Here is a 17,075-nt window from a genome sequence, read left to right as displayed (position 1 = left end):
TTAAATTAAATGATTTTATGATAAAAATTGTTCTTTGAAAGGTACTCACAAGTGCAGAAAAATCTGTCTATTTAGTATATAAAGAAGTTCACAGTTTCTCATTTCAGCGTGAATTATGTATCTATATGCGTTGCGTTATTCTGCGTTTATGTATGTGTTACGTACCAAGCCCGAAATTGTACCAAGCGCGGAGTGTACAACGATTTTTGTGCAGACCGCGAATGGTACAGTGCATTTTGTACAAAGCTGAATCTCCCGCACTTCGTACAGATATTTCTGTACTGAGCGAGCTTGGTACAATGCGTTTTGTACAATGTCACCGAATGCCGTTGTTGTGGTATACAGAGTCGATTGAAATTTTGTTTATTATTGATTCTTACTACCAGATTGTAACAAGAGAATGAAAACTCATTAATGAATTCTAATAATTACTACAAAGTTGGTACGAGGGACGGAGTTCTTGCTCAAATGTTCACCAGAAACCAGTTAGCACCAACAACTAATCATTTTTTAAAAATTGATGACGTGCCTGATGTTACCATCTCTGTACGATCTGCAAATAATAAGGCTTCAATAACTGGAGGACAAGATTTTGTTAAGTGTTCTTGTTTGACAAAATGCAACACTAACAGATGTGCATGCAAAAAGAAAAACGTTTTATGCAATTCAAGGTGTCACAACTCAATGAGTTGTACAAATAAATAGGAAATTATAAAAATAGTAAGATTAAATTTGTAATTCTTGAAATTAATACATTTGTGATTTAAAAATAATATTTTGTAATACCAAAAACAATTATAATAATAAAACATTTTATCAGAGAAATTTTTAAAATTGAATAAAATCAAAAATATTAAAATTAATTGAAATAAAAAAATGTAACAACATTTTATGCAGTTTTTTAATCTCAGGGAAAAATTAGGGACATTGAAAAATGGATTATTGTGGCAACTCTGATTTTCTAATTTTTTAATAATTATTAAGGTATTTTTCAATCGACTCTGTATACCACAACAACGGCATTCGGTGACATTGTACAAAACGCATTGTACCAAGCTCGCTCAGTACAGAAATATCTGTACGAAGTGCGGGAGATTCAGCTTTGTACAAAATGCACTGTACCATTCGCGGTCTGCACAAAAATCGTTGTACACTCCGCGCTTGGTACAATTTCGGGCTTGGTACGTAATATGTGTATTGTAGTTAGGATGTGTTAGGAATAATTTTAAGCCAATTAAAGCGTACCAGTTATGTGTGAGTATTAAGAAAGACCCCCACTACCCTCGAATAGAAAAGGAGAGAAAACCTGAGAAAAGAGTCATTGGTGGTTCCGACGTTCTTCTTTTTACACTGCTTCTGCTTTTTCGTATAGTTTTAGCAAATTACGAAATGTTGATTCTTGTTTTTCGCATAAATTTAGTAAATAACAAAGTGATAGACTGTTTACTTCCTATACTGTTTTTTCCTATATTTTTTTCAATATTCTAAAATTGTAGATTTGAATTAAGAAATAATAATTTCAGTTTTCGTAAAATGTTTTCAGTTAAACGTATTCGTAAAACTATACCAACTTTTATTATCAAACCAGAATGTTTCGCAATTGAAAAACTAAAATATCAAAATTTCTATTCAGATTTATTAAATATTCTAACAAGATTTCTTTCCGTGTATAACAAAAAGAGAATATTGTTCTAGAAAGGTGACATAATATTGTTATATCACAATTCTAGAACAAAAAAAGTACAAAATTTCTAGAACATTTGTGACTTAAATGTTCTATAACACTTATGGAACTTCTATCTAAGAACAGTTCTGGAACAAAAAAATAGAACAGTTATGTAACATATTAGGAACATTGTTCTAAAACACTGTTACCATTTGGTTCTATAACTGATACATGTTATTGATAGCACAATTGTTGTAGAACAATGTTCTTTAATTTTAATAGAACAATTATAGAACGTGTTTGCTGGGAAGCTTGCGTGCTATCTGGGCAGTTTCAGAAAACACAACTGTCACTTTTCGGAGGTTTCTTTGTATTTAATATGCCATCTTCACACTTTTAACTTAAAATATAAGTACCATTCCAACCCTGCTGCATGTGAATCAAGCCTTAGATTGGTAGTTGTCATCGACATCATGAGATGAATCAAAAACAATAAGAACAATACACTAAAGGCCTAAACAGAATGAATCCCGCTCTCGAATTCCTAACGGGATTTATTCTGCTTAGGCCTTTACCTAAAAATTGTAAGCCTCTTCAATTAAATTTATAATTAACATGAATTTAAAATAAAAATAAGCAGAGCAAACTTGGGAAGGAAGAAAGAAAGAAATAATTAGTAACAAAACAAGTGTATTAATTTAAAAGATTGCATTTTTTATTGTTCGTTTCTGTTGTTTTTTTTTCTTTGTTGACATATAAAATTAGGCACGTGGAAGATGATCTCCCTCGGCACGGAAGCCATTTTCGTCAGCGACATAGGTGACTTTGTATTCCTGGCCAGTGGCTGGGTCAACCCATTGGTAGCTTCCGCGGACAGCAATGGCTTCTTCTTCACTTCCGGCGTTGATCAATTCAGCGGTTTCCTCTTTCTTTTGTCCATCAGAAAGTTCGTAGCTGTATTGGTAGCCCTCCAAACCGTTGTTCTCGTGTAATCTCTCATTAACGAGGACAATTTCACTGGCAGCTGGAGCCACGAAGGTGCTTTCCACACGGGATTCGGCAACTGGAGCTAAATATGAGTTATCGACTCGTCGTGACTCAGCAGCAGGTGCCAAATATGAGTTGTCAACTCGGGATTCAGCAGCTGGGGCCAAGTAGGAGTTGTCCACACGACGACTTGCAGCACCACGATGATAAGAATTGTGTGGAAGACGTCCAGCGCAAGCAACGACCACGAGGGCAGCGAGAACTACGAACTGTAAGCAGAAAACATTTTTCTTTATTTTTTCATCCATTTTGAACATTTTAAAAAGAAATTCTATCAACGGAAGATATTTTCCGCTCAAAGAATTTGCGAAATGTCGATCTCGGAATTCAAATTTCCCACCATAAAAATCTGCCATTTGTAAAAAGGGACTTCCCTGAGTTGGTATTGACAAATTTTAATTTTTACCGCAAATTTGAATTTAATATGTTAAAGTGCATTTTGGGAGGAAATGTATAATAAAAATTGAAAAATATATAAAATTTCTTTTAAGAATATTGAACAAATATATTATTTTGCTAAAAGGTATAATAATTCCATTTTTTATTTTTGCAAATAAAAAAATATGAACAAATTGATTTAAATATATATATATAACTTTTTTATGAAAAAAAGTTGAAATTATTTTTTCATTTAACTAAAAAAAAAAAATTGTCTGTAACTTTTATTTCAAATTCATCTTTGAAATAAAAATTGAAACAAAAGAAATTTCTTTTTAAATAATAAGAATAGTTATTATTATTATAAAATGGTAATTAGAAAATAAATTGTAAAAAAGTAGACAGTTTTTCCTCTCACCTGTTTCATGATGAATTTTGTAAGAAGAAGAGATGCTTTCCACAAATTGAGGAAACTGAGACTGATGATTAGTTGAAGATGTTCCGCGGTTTATATACCACTTTTTTCGATAATGCTCTTTTGATTATTAATTTTCAAATTTGGTCAATAGAATAATTAAATTATAAGATATATATATTACATGAATAGCAGGCTTTGATTACTAAACGCATCATCAAAATTCATATATAATGCGCTCATTAAAATATTCAAATTCACTTTTTCCGATTATATACGGGATATCTTCTTCATATTCATTTTTTTAATAACGAAACATTAGGAAATTTTTACATAAAATGGTAAGATAGTTTTTATTATTTATTCATGTTATAATATTATATTATGTTATTGTGTAAGGAAATGTAAAGGATGAGCGACAAAAAAAAGGTTGACATTTGATTATGGAATATGAAAAAAAATTTAATCTGTTTCCAAATAATTTAAAAAATTATAAAAAAAAAACGTTAAATTATTTAATGTGTAACATTAAAATTTATTTTTGAATCTTTTTTTTCAATGTAAACGATATTTAACGATGTGAGAAAAAATAGATGAACATTACGCAAATGGAAATTAATAAAAATTATTTTTGACATGAAAATTCAAATATTCAATAATAATAATAATAATAATAATAATATATTAAGAATTGTTATCTTTATACTCAAGCTTCATGTGCACCTACTACTTTTTATTTATTAATACATTCTTAATTAACTTAATTTTTATATTTAATTGATATATTTCCCCATATATCGCGAATTTATATTTAATAAATAAAAAATAATTCGAAAGATTAATTAATTATTTTAAAGTAACTAAGTTTAAAATAAAAATAATATCCCTATTGAAAATCCCTGTACAAGATCTTGTACAATTTCGGCACCAGAATTTGGAACAAGTTCTTGTACAAAAACTTGTACAAGATCTTGCACAAGATCGTGTACCAAAAATATATTTAATATTTGTATACAAGAAAATGTAATTGTTCTTGTACATGTTCTTGTACAGGTTCATTTATGTTTTTGTTTAGTAGAAATTAAAAACTTCAAACGCTGCGCAGTAGTTTTCATAGGACTTTATAGCTGCGCAATAATTTTTGGCATGCATAAGTAAAAGGTTTTAACGATTCTAAATTATTAAAATCTTAAATTAAAAAAAAATCTTTTTTAATGAACTTGTACAAGAACATGTATACATTTTATTGTACAAGATCTTGTACAGGGTTTTTCAATAGGGTGAAACAATTGTAAATAAAAAACCGCTACCAAATTAAAATATGGATTTTTTTGTGTTCATTTCATGAAAACTTTGCTTCCTCATAGCGATTTTTTGTGACCTATTTATGGTAACTTATTTAGTATTATAATAATTTCAAAAAAAGTATTAAGTTGTAGTAGCTTAACATTGGCAGAGATAAATAAATATCAATAACTTTGTAATTTTTTATAATAATAGGTCATTTGATTTATTTTGAAAAATTCTCTATAAGTTTTTTGTGATATTTTTGAAGTTACATAAAGATTTTTAAACAAATAATGCAAAAAAGTTAGGTTTTTCGAGATTTTTCAAATTTTAAAATGTTTATAACTCTGGATAAAATAACAGTAGAATATTCGATAATAGGTCAAAAGATGCACCTTTGAAAACTACAAACCATATGGAAAAAAGGAATTGCTTACAGATGCTAACTGATGTTTGCTATTGGATTTATCAAAATTAGTAACCACAGCTAAATTTTTTGCTTTGACAACGAAAAAGTTTGCTGTGATAAACAATATCAGTTTAAAATTTTAAAAATTTACTGTTACAGCAAACATTTTTGACCCCACAGCAAATTTGTTCGCTGTCCCTATATATTAGCTAACGTAACTTGATGTGACAGCAAATAGTTCGCTGCCACAGCAAACTATTGTATTATATTATAACTATAATTATATCGACTTTAAAAAAATTTTTAAATGTCAAAATTTGTCGACCTGTAAGACCTACACTTAGAAAAAATTATCCCTTATGTTCTTATAGTATTCGAGATATTTATGAAAATGTAATGTATATACACGCACTCACACGGAACGGCATTTTTAAAAAATGTGATTTTTTGATTCCTGAGGTTAAAAATCATAAAAATACATTAAACAATTGAGTTGGAAAATTTTTTGTATTACTATGCTTCCTTCATAAGGAAGTGAAAGTAAAAAAAATCTTTCAACGTATGTAGAATATATTATTGAAACCACGACTACTATCATATCTAAATGTATGTATATACTTTTCTAAGAGCAAGGTCGCCACAGTTTGCCTAACTTCTCTATCCCTTTTTCATTGCATAATAAATATAAATACTGCATAACTAAAGTTGATATTGCGTTATATGTATCTACTGTTGATACTACATAAATAATTATACAAATAAATGATATAAATAATTTTAGTAAAACATTTTTGTGATGAATAACTAAATATACCTTACAAAATTGAGTTAACTTTACACGAAATATTTCCTTTTAATTTATCTAATTTTAATTCTTATTTGTCAAAAAAAGGCAGTTAGAGTGCTCCGATCTTTATAAAAATTTTTGTGATACTTTTACATATGTATACTTCAAAAAAATTAAATAAAAAAAATAGATTTTTTGGAAATTCTTTTTTTTGCCCATAATTTAAAAAAAATGTTAAAATACCTATGCATACTTTTCTTTAATTTTGTAGAGTATTTAAGATGCATCTTTTGAGCAATTAGCGAACATTTTACTGATATTCTATCTACAGTTATTGAATTTTTAAAAATTATAAAAAAACGTTTTCTGACCATAACTGGGTGAAAATTTCCCAACTGGGCTACCTTAAACTGACTTTTCAAATTTAAAATATTTTTTTTCATAATTTATTGCAGGAAGCCGAATTAAAAACATTCCTGAAATGCGTTTTTAAAAAAATTAATTATTGATTAACAATTGAATATTTTGTTACCTTTCCACTAAATTTGCAATTACTCTGTTGCTTGTTAATGAAATTTAATAAAATTTGGTGAGTATATAGAAAAATTATGTCTCTTTGAAATGCAATAGAAATTTCAATTAACCTTTATTGTCAATGGAAAAAAATTGTTTATTTAATAAACAAATGAATATTTAAACTATTTCTCATATGTTTAGGAAAAATTTTTAAAAAACGACATAAATCTATACTTTCTCAACTTTAATTTAAAAAAAAAATCTTAGTACCTTTAAAAAATGAGTGAATTACGCAAATTTGAAGAGCGACGTGCAAGCGCTGGAACAGTTACCACTGCCACACGCGGCGCGCTACTACGCGTCGGTGCCTATTCTCTGTTATCGAATGATACTAATTTATACTAATACTAATTTGGCTAAATAAAAATTTGATTTAGCGAAAATTTAATTAAATAAGAATTTTGTTAAATAAAAATTAGGCTTCAATAAAAATTCGGTTAAATAAAAATTCTGCAATTGAAAAATGTGGTTCTACGTTAAAGATCCAAGGTGGATTTTTTAAATACAATAAAATTTTTTTTTTTTAATTTTGTGATGAATATATATTGACAAATTTAATTTGAAAAATTCCCTGTTTCAATATCCTGTAACGGATCCTAGTGGGATCCTGCGTAGGATTTTTAACAGGTTCCTCAGGGATCCTTTAAGGATCCTATGTAGGAACCTCTAGGGATCCTTTAAGGATCCTGCATAGTAATTTTTAGCTGGGTTGAGGTTATGTTATCTTTCAATTGAAGTAACACATGTTTTCTAAAGATTTTTTAAGATATTATTGTATTTAGGCTTGGAGTAGTATAAGGAGACCGAACGATGTACATTGAAAGTGGATCAAATTTTGGTAACCGCTTAGTGTCATGAAAATACGTAATGGAACACAAGCGCTCTCGTGGGAAGTATGTAAACAGTAGGAAAAATTAGAAGTACGTTGAACATAACCCAAAAAAACATTGCTCCTTATTTTTAAAACTTTTACAATGGCTGACTGTCCAGCTGAGTTTAACACAATCAGTGGCGCTAGTGTTCCATTACGTATTTTCATGACACTAAGCGGTTACCAAAATTAGGTCCACTTTTAACGCAGATTTAACATGGTCGTTCGGTCTCCTTATACTACTCCATGTATTTAGGTAAAAATTTACAATGAATTCAAAGTTTTGTACGTTTAACGTTAGTTGGATTAACGAACAGGAGTTTTCATGGGCAAAACCTATTGAAGGCAACATAAGATCCGCACATTGCATGATTTGCAATATTGACATTGCATTAAGTAATATGGGAAAAAGAGCACTAAAAAGTCACATGTTGAGTAACAAACATAATTCTATGCAAACTGTGAAAAGATCTAATGCACCTTTGTTTCAAAACGACATACCCAGGCAGAAAAGGCGGAGATGTGTCAATGCTTACAACCGGCATGTTACCAGTCCGGTGGTAAATGCGGACTTACACCGATACCGGCCCGGTACCATCATTTGAATATGATTTAATACCGCCAGAGGAGTTCTCCGGCAATAAAATTAGTGCCGGCCCGGTACCAACATTTGAGTTGATTTTGTACCGCCAAAAGAGTTACGCCGGCAATAACATTAGTGCTGGCCCGGCGTCCGGCCCGGTAACATCATTTGAGTTGATTATATACCTCCAAAGAATGATGTTGCCTGATTAATTTAATTTAATTAATTATATCATTATTCTTTTATTTATAATTTATTTTATTTTCTTTCAGCATTCTCTTTACTGTTTCTAATTAACATTAATTGATTTAGAATTAATAATAATATTTATAGTAGTAATTAAATAATTAATGAAATTAAAATAAATATGAAAATAAAATACTAAACAGATACCACACCAGCATTACGCCATCAGAAAAAAAGAAATAAAGTTTTTTTTTAACCGGCCCGGTACCATCCGCCAGCAACTAATCGAGATATCATTCTTGACCGACCCGGCTGTAAACCGGTTGAAATCGCGGTACCGGCCCGGTTACAAATTTACGCTGGCCAAGTATCATGCCGGTGGTTAGCTGGTATTAAACCGGTACACAAGTCCTAAAATCGAGACTCGGCCCGGTACCGTCCGCCGGCTCCTAATCGAGTTATCATTCCTGACCGGCCCTGCTGTAAGCCGGTTGGAATGGCACTGCCGGGCCGACCACCGCAAGTCCGCCGCCGGTTCCGGGCCGGTGCCATGCCAGTCGTCGATTTCTACCTGGGTATTAACAATAAGAGATGATAATAATAACTCTGGTCCGATAATATCAACCGTCTCAGTTAAACATGAGAATTCAAAGTCAACTCAAACTGAATCAAGTGTTTCAACTACATTGCATCACAAAAATCAAGAGCACAAGGAATGAAAAATTATATTGAAAAAAACGAAGTGACGAAAGCAGAAATAATGTGGTATTTAAAATCAATAATGAATCATAATTCTTTCCGAGACATAGAATGAAATTCAAACGAAGTATTTCACATCAGCTTTTTTGGGCCACATAACTGCTGCAGATTTATTAAAGGCTTTTAAAGAAAATAGTCCTCCAGATGTCAGATTCAAAATCATACAGATTGCTTCAGATGGACCAAATGTCAACATCAGACTTTTAGATGACATAAAGGAATACTTTTACGAAGACATCGAAAGAAGACTACTGCTTGAGTTAGGATTTTGTGGATTGCATGTAAAGAACAGTGGATTCAAAAAGGGTATAAGAGCAACAAACTGGGATATCATTAATTTTTTTTGCGAGCATTGTACAATCTTTTTAAAAATGTTCCTGCCCGAAAGTCAGATTATCTTAAAGTTACTGATTCCTCAAAATTTCCGAAAAAAATTTTGTTCAGTGCGATGGTTAGAAAATAGTATTGTAGCTGAACGTGCATGCCAAATTTTACCGTCTGTGAAAAAATATGTCGAAACAGTTACTAAAGATAAAAAAGAACCAAGTTGCGCAAGTTTCAAAATTGTTTCAAAAATGGTAAAACATTTAGGAGCAAAATTGTTATTTTTTCAAACAATTGCAGATGAAATTCAACCGTTTTTAACGAAGTTTCAGTGAAATGACCCGTTGGCCCCACTTCTGTACTCCATCCAAGATCGCACACGGAAAAAATTTTGGTGCACCATTTGTACTGGTTAGTTAAAAAAATTTTGTAATTTAAAAGCGGACATCAAACGTTATCCCGGTTCGGTGCAACCTATGTCCCGTACAGTGCGTCTGATGTCCCTTAGGGCGCTCGCACAAGAAAAGACGGAGCAGTGTACAGGATGTGTTTCAAATGAGTTAGAAAAGGAAAGAACGATATTCCTGTCTTTTTCTATCTCATTTGAAACACATCCTGCACACTGCTCCGTCTTTTCTTGTGCGAGCAGCCTAACAGTGCTTCTGACGCACCAAATCAGGATAGCAGTTGCCCTCAACCCATAGTACAACAGTTCTACCGTAGATTGCGCATCTGATGCACCAAAAAATTTTCACTTTTAATGCGTTTTATCAAACCTGACGTTTTACAAAACAATGGATTAGAAAAAATAGATTTTCTATATAAAAAGAATCAGTTGACTGCAAAACAAACCAATATTGGCTACGCAACTGACTATGCTCTGCGTAAATTAAAAAATGTAAAAGAATTAGAAAAATTTCAATTTAAAGAACAGTGCCGCAATTGTTTCATTCAGCTTGTCGCAAAAATAATGGAACGGTCGCCAATAAAGTATCCCGTGGTAAAAGTTATCTCTTGATTAAATTCTTAATTAGCCATTGAAAAAAGTGTAGCGAATAAATAATTGTTTGGTTTAATTAAAATATTTGTCGACAGCAAAATATTGTCTTGCACAACTGCTGATAAAATCGAGGAACAATACAAAGATCTCTGTCAAAAATCTATTGTTGTCGAAAAACTAATAAGCTTTGATTGATCTAGTGATAGGTTAGATCACTTTTGGATAATTCTTATTGAAACGTGCGGATTGTCAATTGATCAAAATCTTCTGTACTTGGTTAAGTATGTGTCTGTTCTATATCACGGAAACGCTGCGGTAGAGAGGAGGTTTTCAGTTAATAAACAGTGTTTAGTCGAGAACCAGAAAGCTAAATGTTTAATTGCGCAGAGGATTATTTGAGGGGCTGATAGTAAAAATGGTTTAAAATAACATTGCGAGCAAAAGTGGGATAAGTGACTTGGGAGCAAAAACGGGTTAAAATGATTCGTTTAATTTATTGATAAATTCATTATATTATCGATTAAAAAATATTAACAATAGGAAAAAATGCATATTTTATTATAATTAATATTTTTTAATGGATAATATAATGAATTTATCAATAAATTACACGAATCATTTTAACCCGTTTTTGCTCCCAAGTCACTTATCCCACTTTTGCTCCCAATGTTATTTTAAACCATTTTTACTATCAGCCCCTCATTTACGATTCAGTAAACGCTTGTGGGGATATTGAAAACGTAGAAGTAACAAAAAAATGATTCACGTTGTTAGAAATGCTCCTTCGTTGTATAAAGAGACACTTTCCAAAGAAAAACAAAAATTAGAATTCAGAAAATATTCTAATAAACAAATTGCGGCGCAATTGAAATATTATAAAAAGAGTCTGATTATAAAATATTGACAGAATTGTTCAGAGTTTTATAAAGTTATGAAATATTAGTGAATAAGTCATGTTTATTTAAAAGCAGAAATTTATGTTCATTATGTGATCCATACCCGTGCAGAAATTGACACTTTTCATCCCGATTACCGACCTGGCCCCGATCCGATTTCCTGTTCTAGTCCCGGGTTAGTAAATTTCTATGGGCCCGACTAGGGCCAGGCATGGTTGCCATATTTAAAATTTTTAAAAAACTAGTGCAAATAAATTTATAGTATTTTATTTTTATGACATTTTTTATTCTCTAAATCTGAATAAGTGAAAATGTTTACTACACTGTAAAAAAATTAGGGAGTTAACGTTACTGGGAGTTGGGAGTTAAATTTTTCGAGTTAAAAATCAACTCAAAAAAGGAGTTAATAATTAAATTAACTCCTTAAAACCAATTCCCTATAGGCATAAAATTAACTCGAAAAGCATTAACTTCCTTCGCTTCAACTCCAAAAGGGTGGGACTTTTATAGCATCCCCTAGGGAGTTGAAATTCAACTCCTTTTTTTACAGTGTAATTTAAATTAGTAACTCACTTTTTGCTTATGAATTAGTAAAATTTTACTAATTATTAGTAACCCGGTCGGGTTCCCTGTTTCATTTTGATCGGGCCCAGATCAAGTTGACAGATCTGTCCCCGATCAAAATTTCTGCACGGGATATAGTAATTTTATAAAAATATAAATAAAAACTATGTCATATTTTCCTTAATGTATTTTTTAATTTAAATAATATACACTTTTACATTAATATTATGTAATATGTAATGAGCAATGTTTAATATGAGTCAGGGAAAAGTCATGGAATGGTTTCTCTTGAAGTTTTTAGACACCCTATCAACTTTTTCTAATTATTATTCCCACTTCCATTTTCTAATTTTTATTCCTACTTCCATTACCATATCCACTTTTTCTAACTGTCATTCCCAATTCCACTTTTTCTCATTTCTTATCTAACTTCCAATTGTAAGTGGAAACGAAAATGGGAATGAAAAATAGAAAAAGTGGAAATGGAAGTGGTAGTGGAAATGAGAAAAAGTGGAAATGATAATGAAAATTAGAAAAAGTGGAAGTGGGAATGAAAATTAGGAAAGTGGAAATGAAAATGAGAATAATTGGAAATGGAAGTGGGAGTAGAAATGAGAGATAGTGGAAGTGGGAATGAAAATTAGAAAAGTAGAAGTGGAAATGTAACCATTATTAATACCGTTTAATGAACAAAAATAATTGAGTGAATTTTTTCCAAAGCAATGAAGATTTGAAATTGTAAATTTAAAAATAAAAAAACTAAAAATTCGTTATTCAATTGACGAGTTAGGGCTTTCTAAACATTTTGTAAGAATGTATATGAGGCAAAATTCCTGAAGCGATCCAACTTTAAAATTGAAGGTTTTCGGATCGGGCTGAAATTTACACAAACTTTAGTACTATGGGTGAGTACTTCACCCAAAAATTATTATTAAGTTTTATGCAAAACTGTAGAGGGGGGAGGGGGTTCAAGTTTTTCGTCAAATATGAACAGTGGATTTTTTAAAAAATCGTAACTTCTATATAAATGGATGAATAAAATTTTGTTCTATATGTTTTCGAAAGGTTTTTTTGTGCTCTTTCGAATGGTGAAAAATTTCTTTTTTAAATTCAAAATTTACCCCTTTTTTTGAAAATCAAAAATATTTTTGATTTTTTCTTTCAAAAAGGGCTTTTATATATACACGGAAAAACTTTGTGCAAGAATCATTCCTAAATTTGTTCAGGAACTGAGGATATGAGAATAATTTAAGAAATCTTATTGATATTTTCTTTGAAAAATTCTAAGCAGTATTTCTATAAGAATTGTAGAGAAATTCAAGACAACTTCCTAAACTCACTACAGAAAGTCTTGAACTTGTTTTAGAATAAATTTTTACGTTTGCGAGAAAAAAAATTTACTCTGGGAGGACTCGATCCCACGTCCTCGAGAGTCCAAAAACTCCGCTTTACATCTCTCAGCTACCTTAGCAGCTTATGGTATTATGCATTGGAAATATATTTGACGCAACCAATCCCTGCCTAGTGCTTGGTTACTGTACTGTGTCTTCTAAAACAGTTCAAGAAACTTTCAACGCCCAGTGACTGAGATATTCCGATCGCGGCATTAACAAGAAGTCTTCCAATATCATAATAAAAATACAAGTATTTTCTTGAATGATTTTTGTATTTTTCTGTAAATTTTGCAGAATTTTTCTCATATCCTCAGTTTCTGAACAAATTCAAGAATGATTCTTGAACAAAGTTTTTCCGTGTAGAACTTTTGGATGCTTATTGTTAGGAAAAAATGAAATATTTTACAAACAAATAAAGTTATGGTAATTCTTAACTTACCAATTGAAAGTTAAGGTAATTCCGCATCCAACGAGCCCTATATGAAGTATTTTGGATAAGGAAATTGTTAATAAACAATTGCAATGTTAACTAAGTGTTTATTAACAATCTACTTATCCAAAATACTTCATATAGGGCTCGTTAGATGCGAAATTACGTTAACTTTCAATTGCTAATTTTAGAATTACGATAACTTTATTTGTTTGTAAAATATTCCGTTTATTATAAACATTAATTAATATATCAAAAACAAAATTAACGTCATTCTAGTTATTTTTGGTATTGAAAGTATATATCTTAAGCTTCATTTTGAGGGGGAAAAAAGTGCCTTTTTGAAAGAAAAAATCAAAAATATTTTTGATTTTCAAAAAGGGGTACATTTTGAATTTAAAAAAAAAAATTTTCACCATTCGAAAGGGGTCATCCATAAAGCATGTGATGCTTTAGGGGGTAGGGGGGGGTCAGCAAAATATCACACTCCATATTAATCAGTATTGGAAAAAGCATCACAAGGGGGAGGGGGGGTGTTAAAATTCTGAAAAAATGTATCACATGTTTTATGGATGACCCCAAAGAGCACAAAAAAAACTTTTGTAAACATATAGGACAAAATTTTTTTCATCCATTTATATAGAAGTTACGATTTTTTAAAAAATCCACTGTTCATATTTGACGAAAAACTTGAACCCCCTCCCCCCTCTACAGTTTTGCATAAAACTTAATAATAATTTTTGGGTGAAGTACTCACCCATAGTACTAAAGTTTGTGCAAATTTGAGCCCGATCCAAAAACCTTCAATTTTAAAGTTGGATCACTTCAGGAATTTTGCCTCATATACACAAAGTTATTCAAAATATTTTGTACAATAAATAGAAGCAGTTTGTTTCTCAAAATATATTAATTCACAATTCATTTTTAATAACATTTATATGCAAAACTTCTACAGCCATGCCTTTGATTTATTTACAATAATGCCTATATGGATATGCAAGTAAATTCCTGGATAAAGAAAACTGTTGACCTGGTAATGATATACAGAAAACATTTTGTGCGTGATAATAATGCAAAGTGTAAGAGACCTTGATATTAAATGATGCATGTGGGTATTTAATGCTCAAGCATTATTGTTGATTTCGCCTGCTTTATTAGAATTGTGATACATTTGCGTCAATATCCTGACCATGGCCAGGATTCCATTCATTACGATTTGTTGTTGGTAACGGTATTGATTTATTACATTATAGTATAGCTTTTTTTATATACTTTTCAAAATTTATAAATATATCCAAGTAAAGCAAAGGTATTCTTCACTTATAACATATTCAGATAACCGAGCCTTCTAATCCTTATACATGGTATAAAAGGGCTTTGAATTATATTTGAAAAGAATTAAAAATATTCGATAAAATTGTGAATTTATTAATTCTATTTAATTCGTGAAATTTCCTCTTTTTTCAATACTCACAACATGGATAAAATTTAGAAAATTTTAATTTCATTTCTATGAATGAAATGAAATGAAAAAAATAAAACTTGTATTCCATTAGACGAATAGATTTCGTAAATGTTGAGTTTCAAAAAAATACTTGTAAATTATGAATTCTGTTGACGAAAAAACAATCATGTTTTTTTTTTAATCCCAAATAATTATTACTTCCAAAATAAGTGACGTTGAAAAGTTTCTATTCCAAAAGTGGAATTGGTTTATTACTTTTCTGCATTATGTAAATATATTTTTAAGTTTACGTGACTGATTGATCACCTTCACAAACTTGTAACGAGAAAGCCTGAGTTCGATTCCTATTTTTATCATTTTTTTTTCTCGAATGGAATTAAAAGGAATAAAGATTCACATATTTCTGTCCCATAAAATAATGTCATCATACTGTGTATTATCGTTATCTTATAAAATCATTAAATTGTTTATTTGCTTGTTTAACTTCAAAATTTTTTAATGGATTTTAGTCTAATAAGGCGAAATAAAAAAGTTACTCCTACCTTTTACAATGTTAATTTCTGCTAACTAAGTTATTTTATTATCTTACTATTAAATTGAAATTAATTCAATTGTATATAAAACATTATTTTAAAAATTTATAAATTTGTTTGTATTTAAAATCGCAATGTTTTTGACTATATGTATTAAAGGTTTAAGATACAGATAAAGAAAATAATAGAATTTAATATATTGTTTTTTATCCTTACCTTTTAACTGTGTTATAGTTGTGACATGAGTTTTTAATTCCAGTCCTGTAACCAAAAACATAAAACAAGTATAAATATACCATTTCTGGAAACATTGTATAATAAACTTAAATCTATTTTTATAATCAAATAAATTGTATTAATCTAAGTATAAACTGTAGTTGGATAAGTAGGAAAAACCGGGGCGCGAATAGTTAGTGGCTTTAATACCAACTCTTTTAAAAACGGCGCCATTCATCATGTATACTCTTGACGTAATAGAAAAAGAAAAGACGATAAAAAAGTTTAGGCTTTCTGAGCCCCTTATTTGAAGACGTTATGTATTGATTTATGTCAAATATCGTTCGTGTTAAAATATCTTACTCGTTCAGAAATATAGTTGTCAAGAAATTTAACTTTTAAAAATTTTTTTTCTTAAGTAATTAAATAATTAGTGTTACAAAATTTTTTTAAATTCTTATCTTTTATACCAAATAAGTACGCTTCGTGTAAGGAACCCTCGATTTTAGTCGGCTTTTTTTCTTAATATTTTTTCTAGAGTCAATACGAGTAAACAACCATTTAATTCTTTTCTTCTACTCTTTCTCTAATACTTATTTGATGACTTAAACGTGATAATAAAATCAATTTCTGAAAATTTTCAGTCTGCTTGTGTCTTGAAGCTATAACAGAAATTCCCTGCGGATACTGGATCCATTAATTGGTTCATTACGAGATCTGATGCTTTGTAATTGCTCGACTGGCTGTCGAAAGGGATACAGAGAAGAAGAAATTAGAAGTAATCGATTTTTCTAATTGAAATGATGACCATCAGAACATAATTACAATTACGTTACTTGCATGTTGCAACAAACAATCTTAACTTTCAAAAATATAAGTGGATAATCATATACAAAAAATGTTTTTCTTCATATCAAAAATAATATTAATGAACAAATTGTATTATCTATTTTTAAAAAATTATTGTTATTTTATAATCAAGAGTGTAACCTTAAATTTTTAAGTCATAATATTAAAATTTAAATAACTCATGAATTTTTAAGTAAAAACACGAAATTTTTCTTTTTTATTTTTCATAATTTTTTTTACTATCTTAAAATAAATTAATTCCTGTAAAATTAATTACATTTTAAAAAACACATCATATGCTATCTCAGATTAAATTTATGTGCAAAAATATTCAATACCGGCTGTACAATACACGTTTGAATACGTCAGGTCCAGCAGACCTGTTGTGCCATTTAAGTTCGAATTTTGCCAGCTAAGGGTTAAAAGAATCACGTTCTGCT

General features: G+C 30.1%; 2 protein-coding genes across 2 annotated transcripts in view; both read right to left on the bottom strand.

The window, feature by feature from the left end:
* The window catches only part of LOC127290888 (uncharacterized), a 209,587-nt gene that overhangs the window by 76,701 nt on the left and 115,811 nt on the right, over nucleotides 1-17,075 (bottom strand). Inside the window, exon 3 of the mRNA XM_051319712.1 lies at nucleotides 15,787-15,831. The gene's annotated coding sequence lies outside the window, so the exon portion shown is untranslated. The remainder of the gene's footprint in view (nucleotides 1-15,786; nucleotides 15,832-17,075) is intronic.
* On the bottom strand, nucleotides 2,356-3,625 carry LOC127290892 (larval cuticle protein 65Ag1-like). Its single transcript, XM_051319714.1, has 2 exons — nucleotides 3,510-3,625; nucleotides 2,356-2,922 (listed from the first exon to the last, which is right to left on the bottom strand). The coding sequence occupies exons 1-2, from the start codon at nucleotides 3,516-3,518 to the stop codon at nucleotides 2,428-2,430; spliced, it is 504 nt and encodes a 167-aa protein (XP_051175671.1). The 5' UTR covers nucleotides 3,519-3,625; the 3' UTR covers nucleotides 2,356-2,427.

Source organism: Leptopilina boulardi, unplaced genomic scaffold (genome assembly GCF_019393585.1).
Source record: "Leptopilina boulardi isolate dan_hultmark-lab unplaced genomic scaffold, ZJU_Lbou_2.1 LbouV2_94, whole genome shotgun sequence".
In the NCBI taxonomy this organism is placed as follows: domain Eukaryota; kingdom Metazoa; phylum Arthropoda; class Insecta; order Hymenoptera; family Figitidae; genus Leptopilina; species Leptopilina boulardi.
This window is presented reverse-complemented; position numbering and strand designations above follow the sequence as displayed.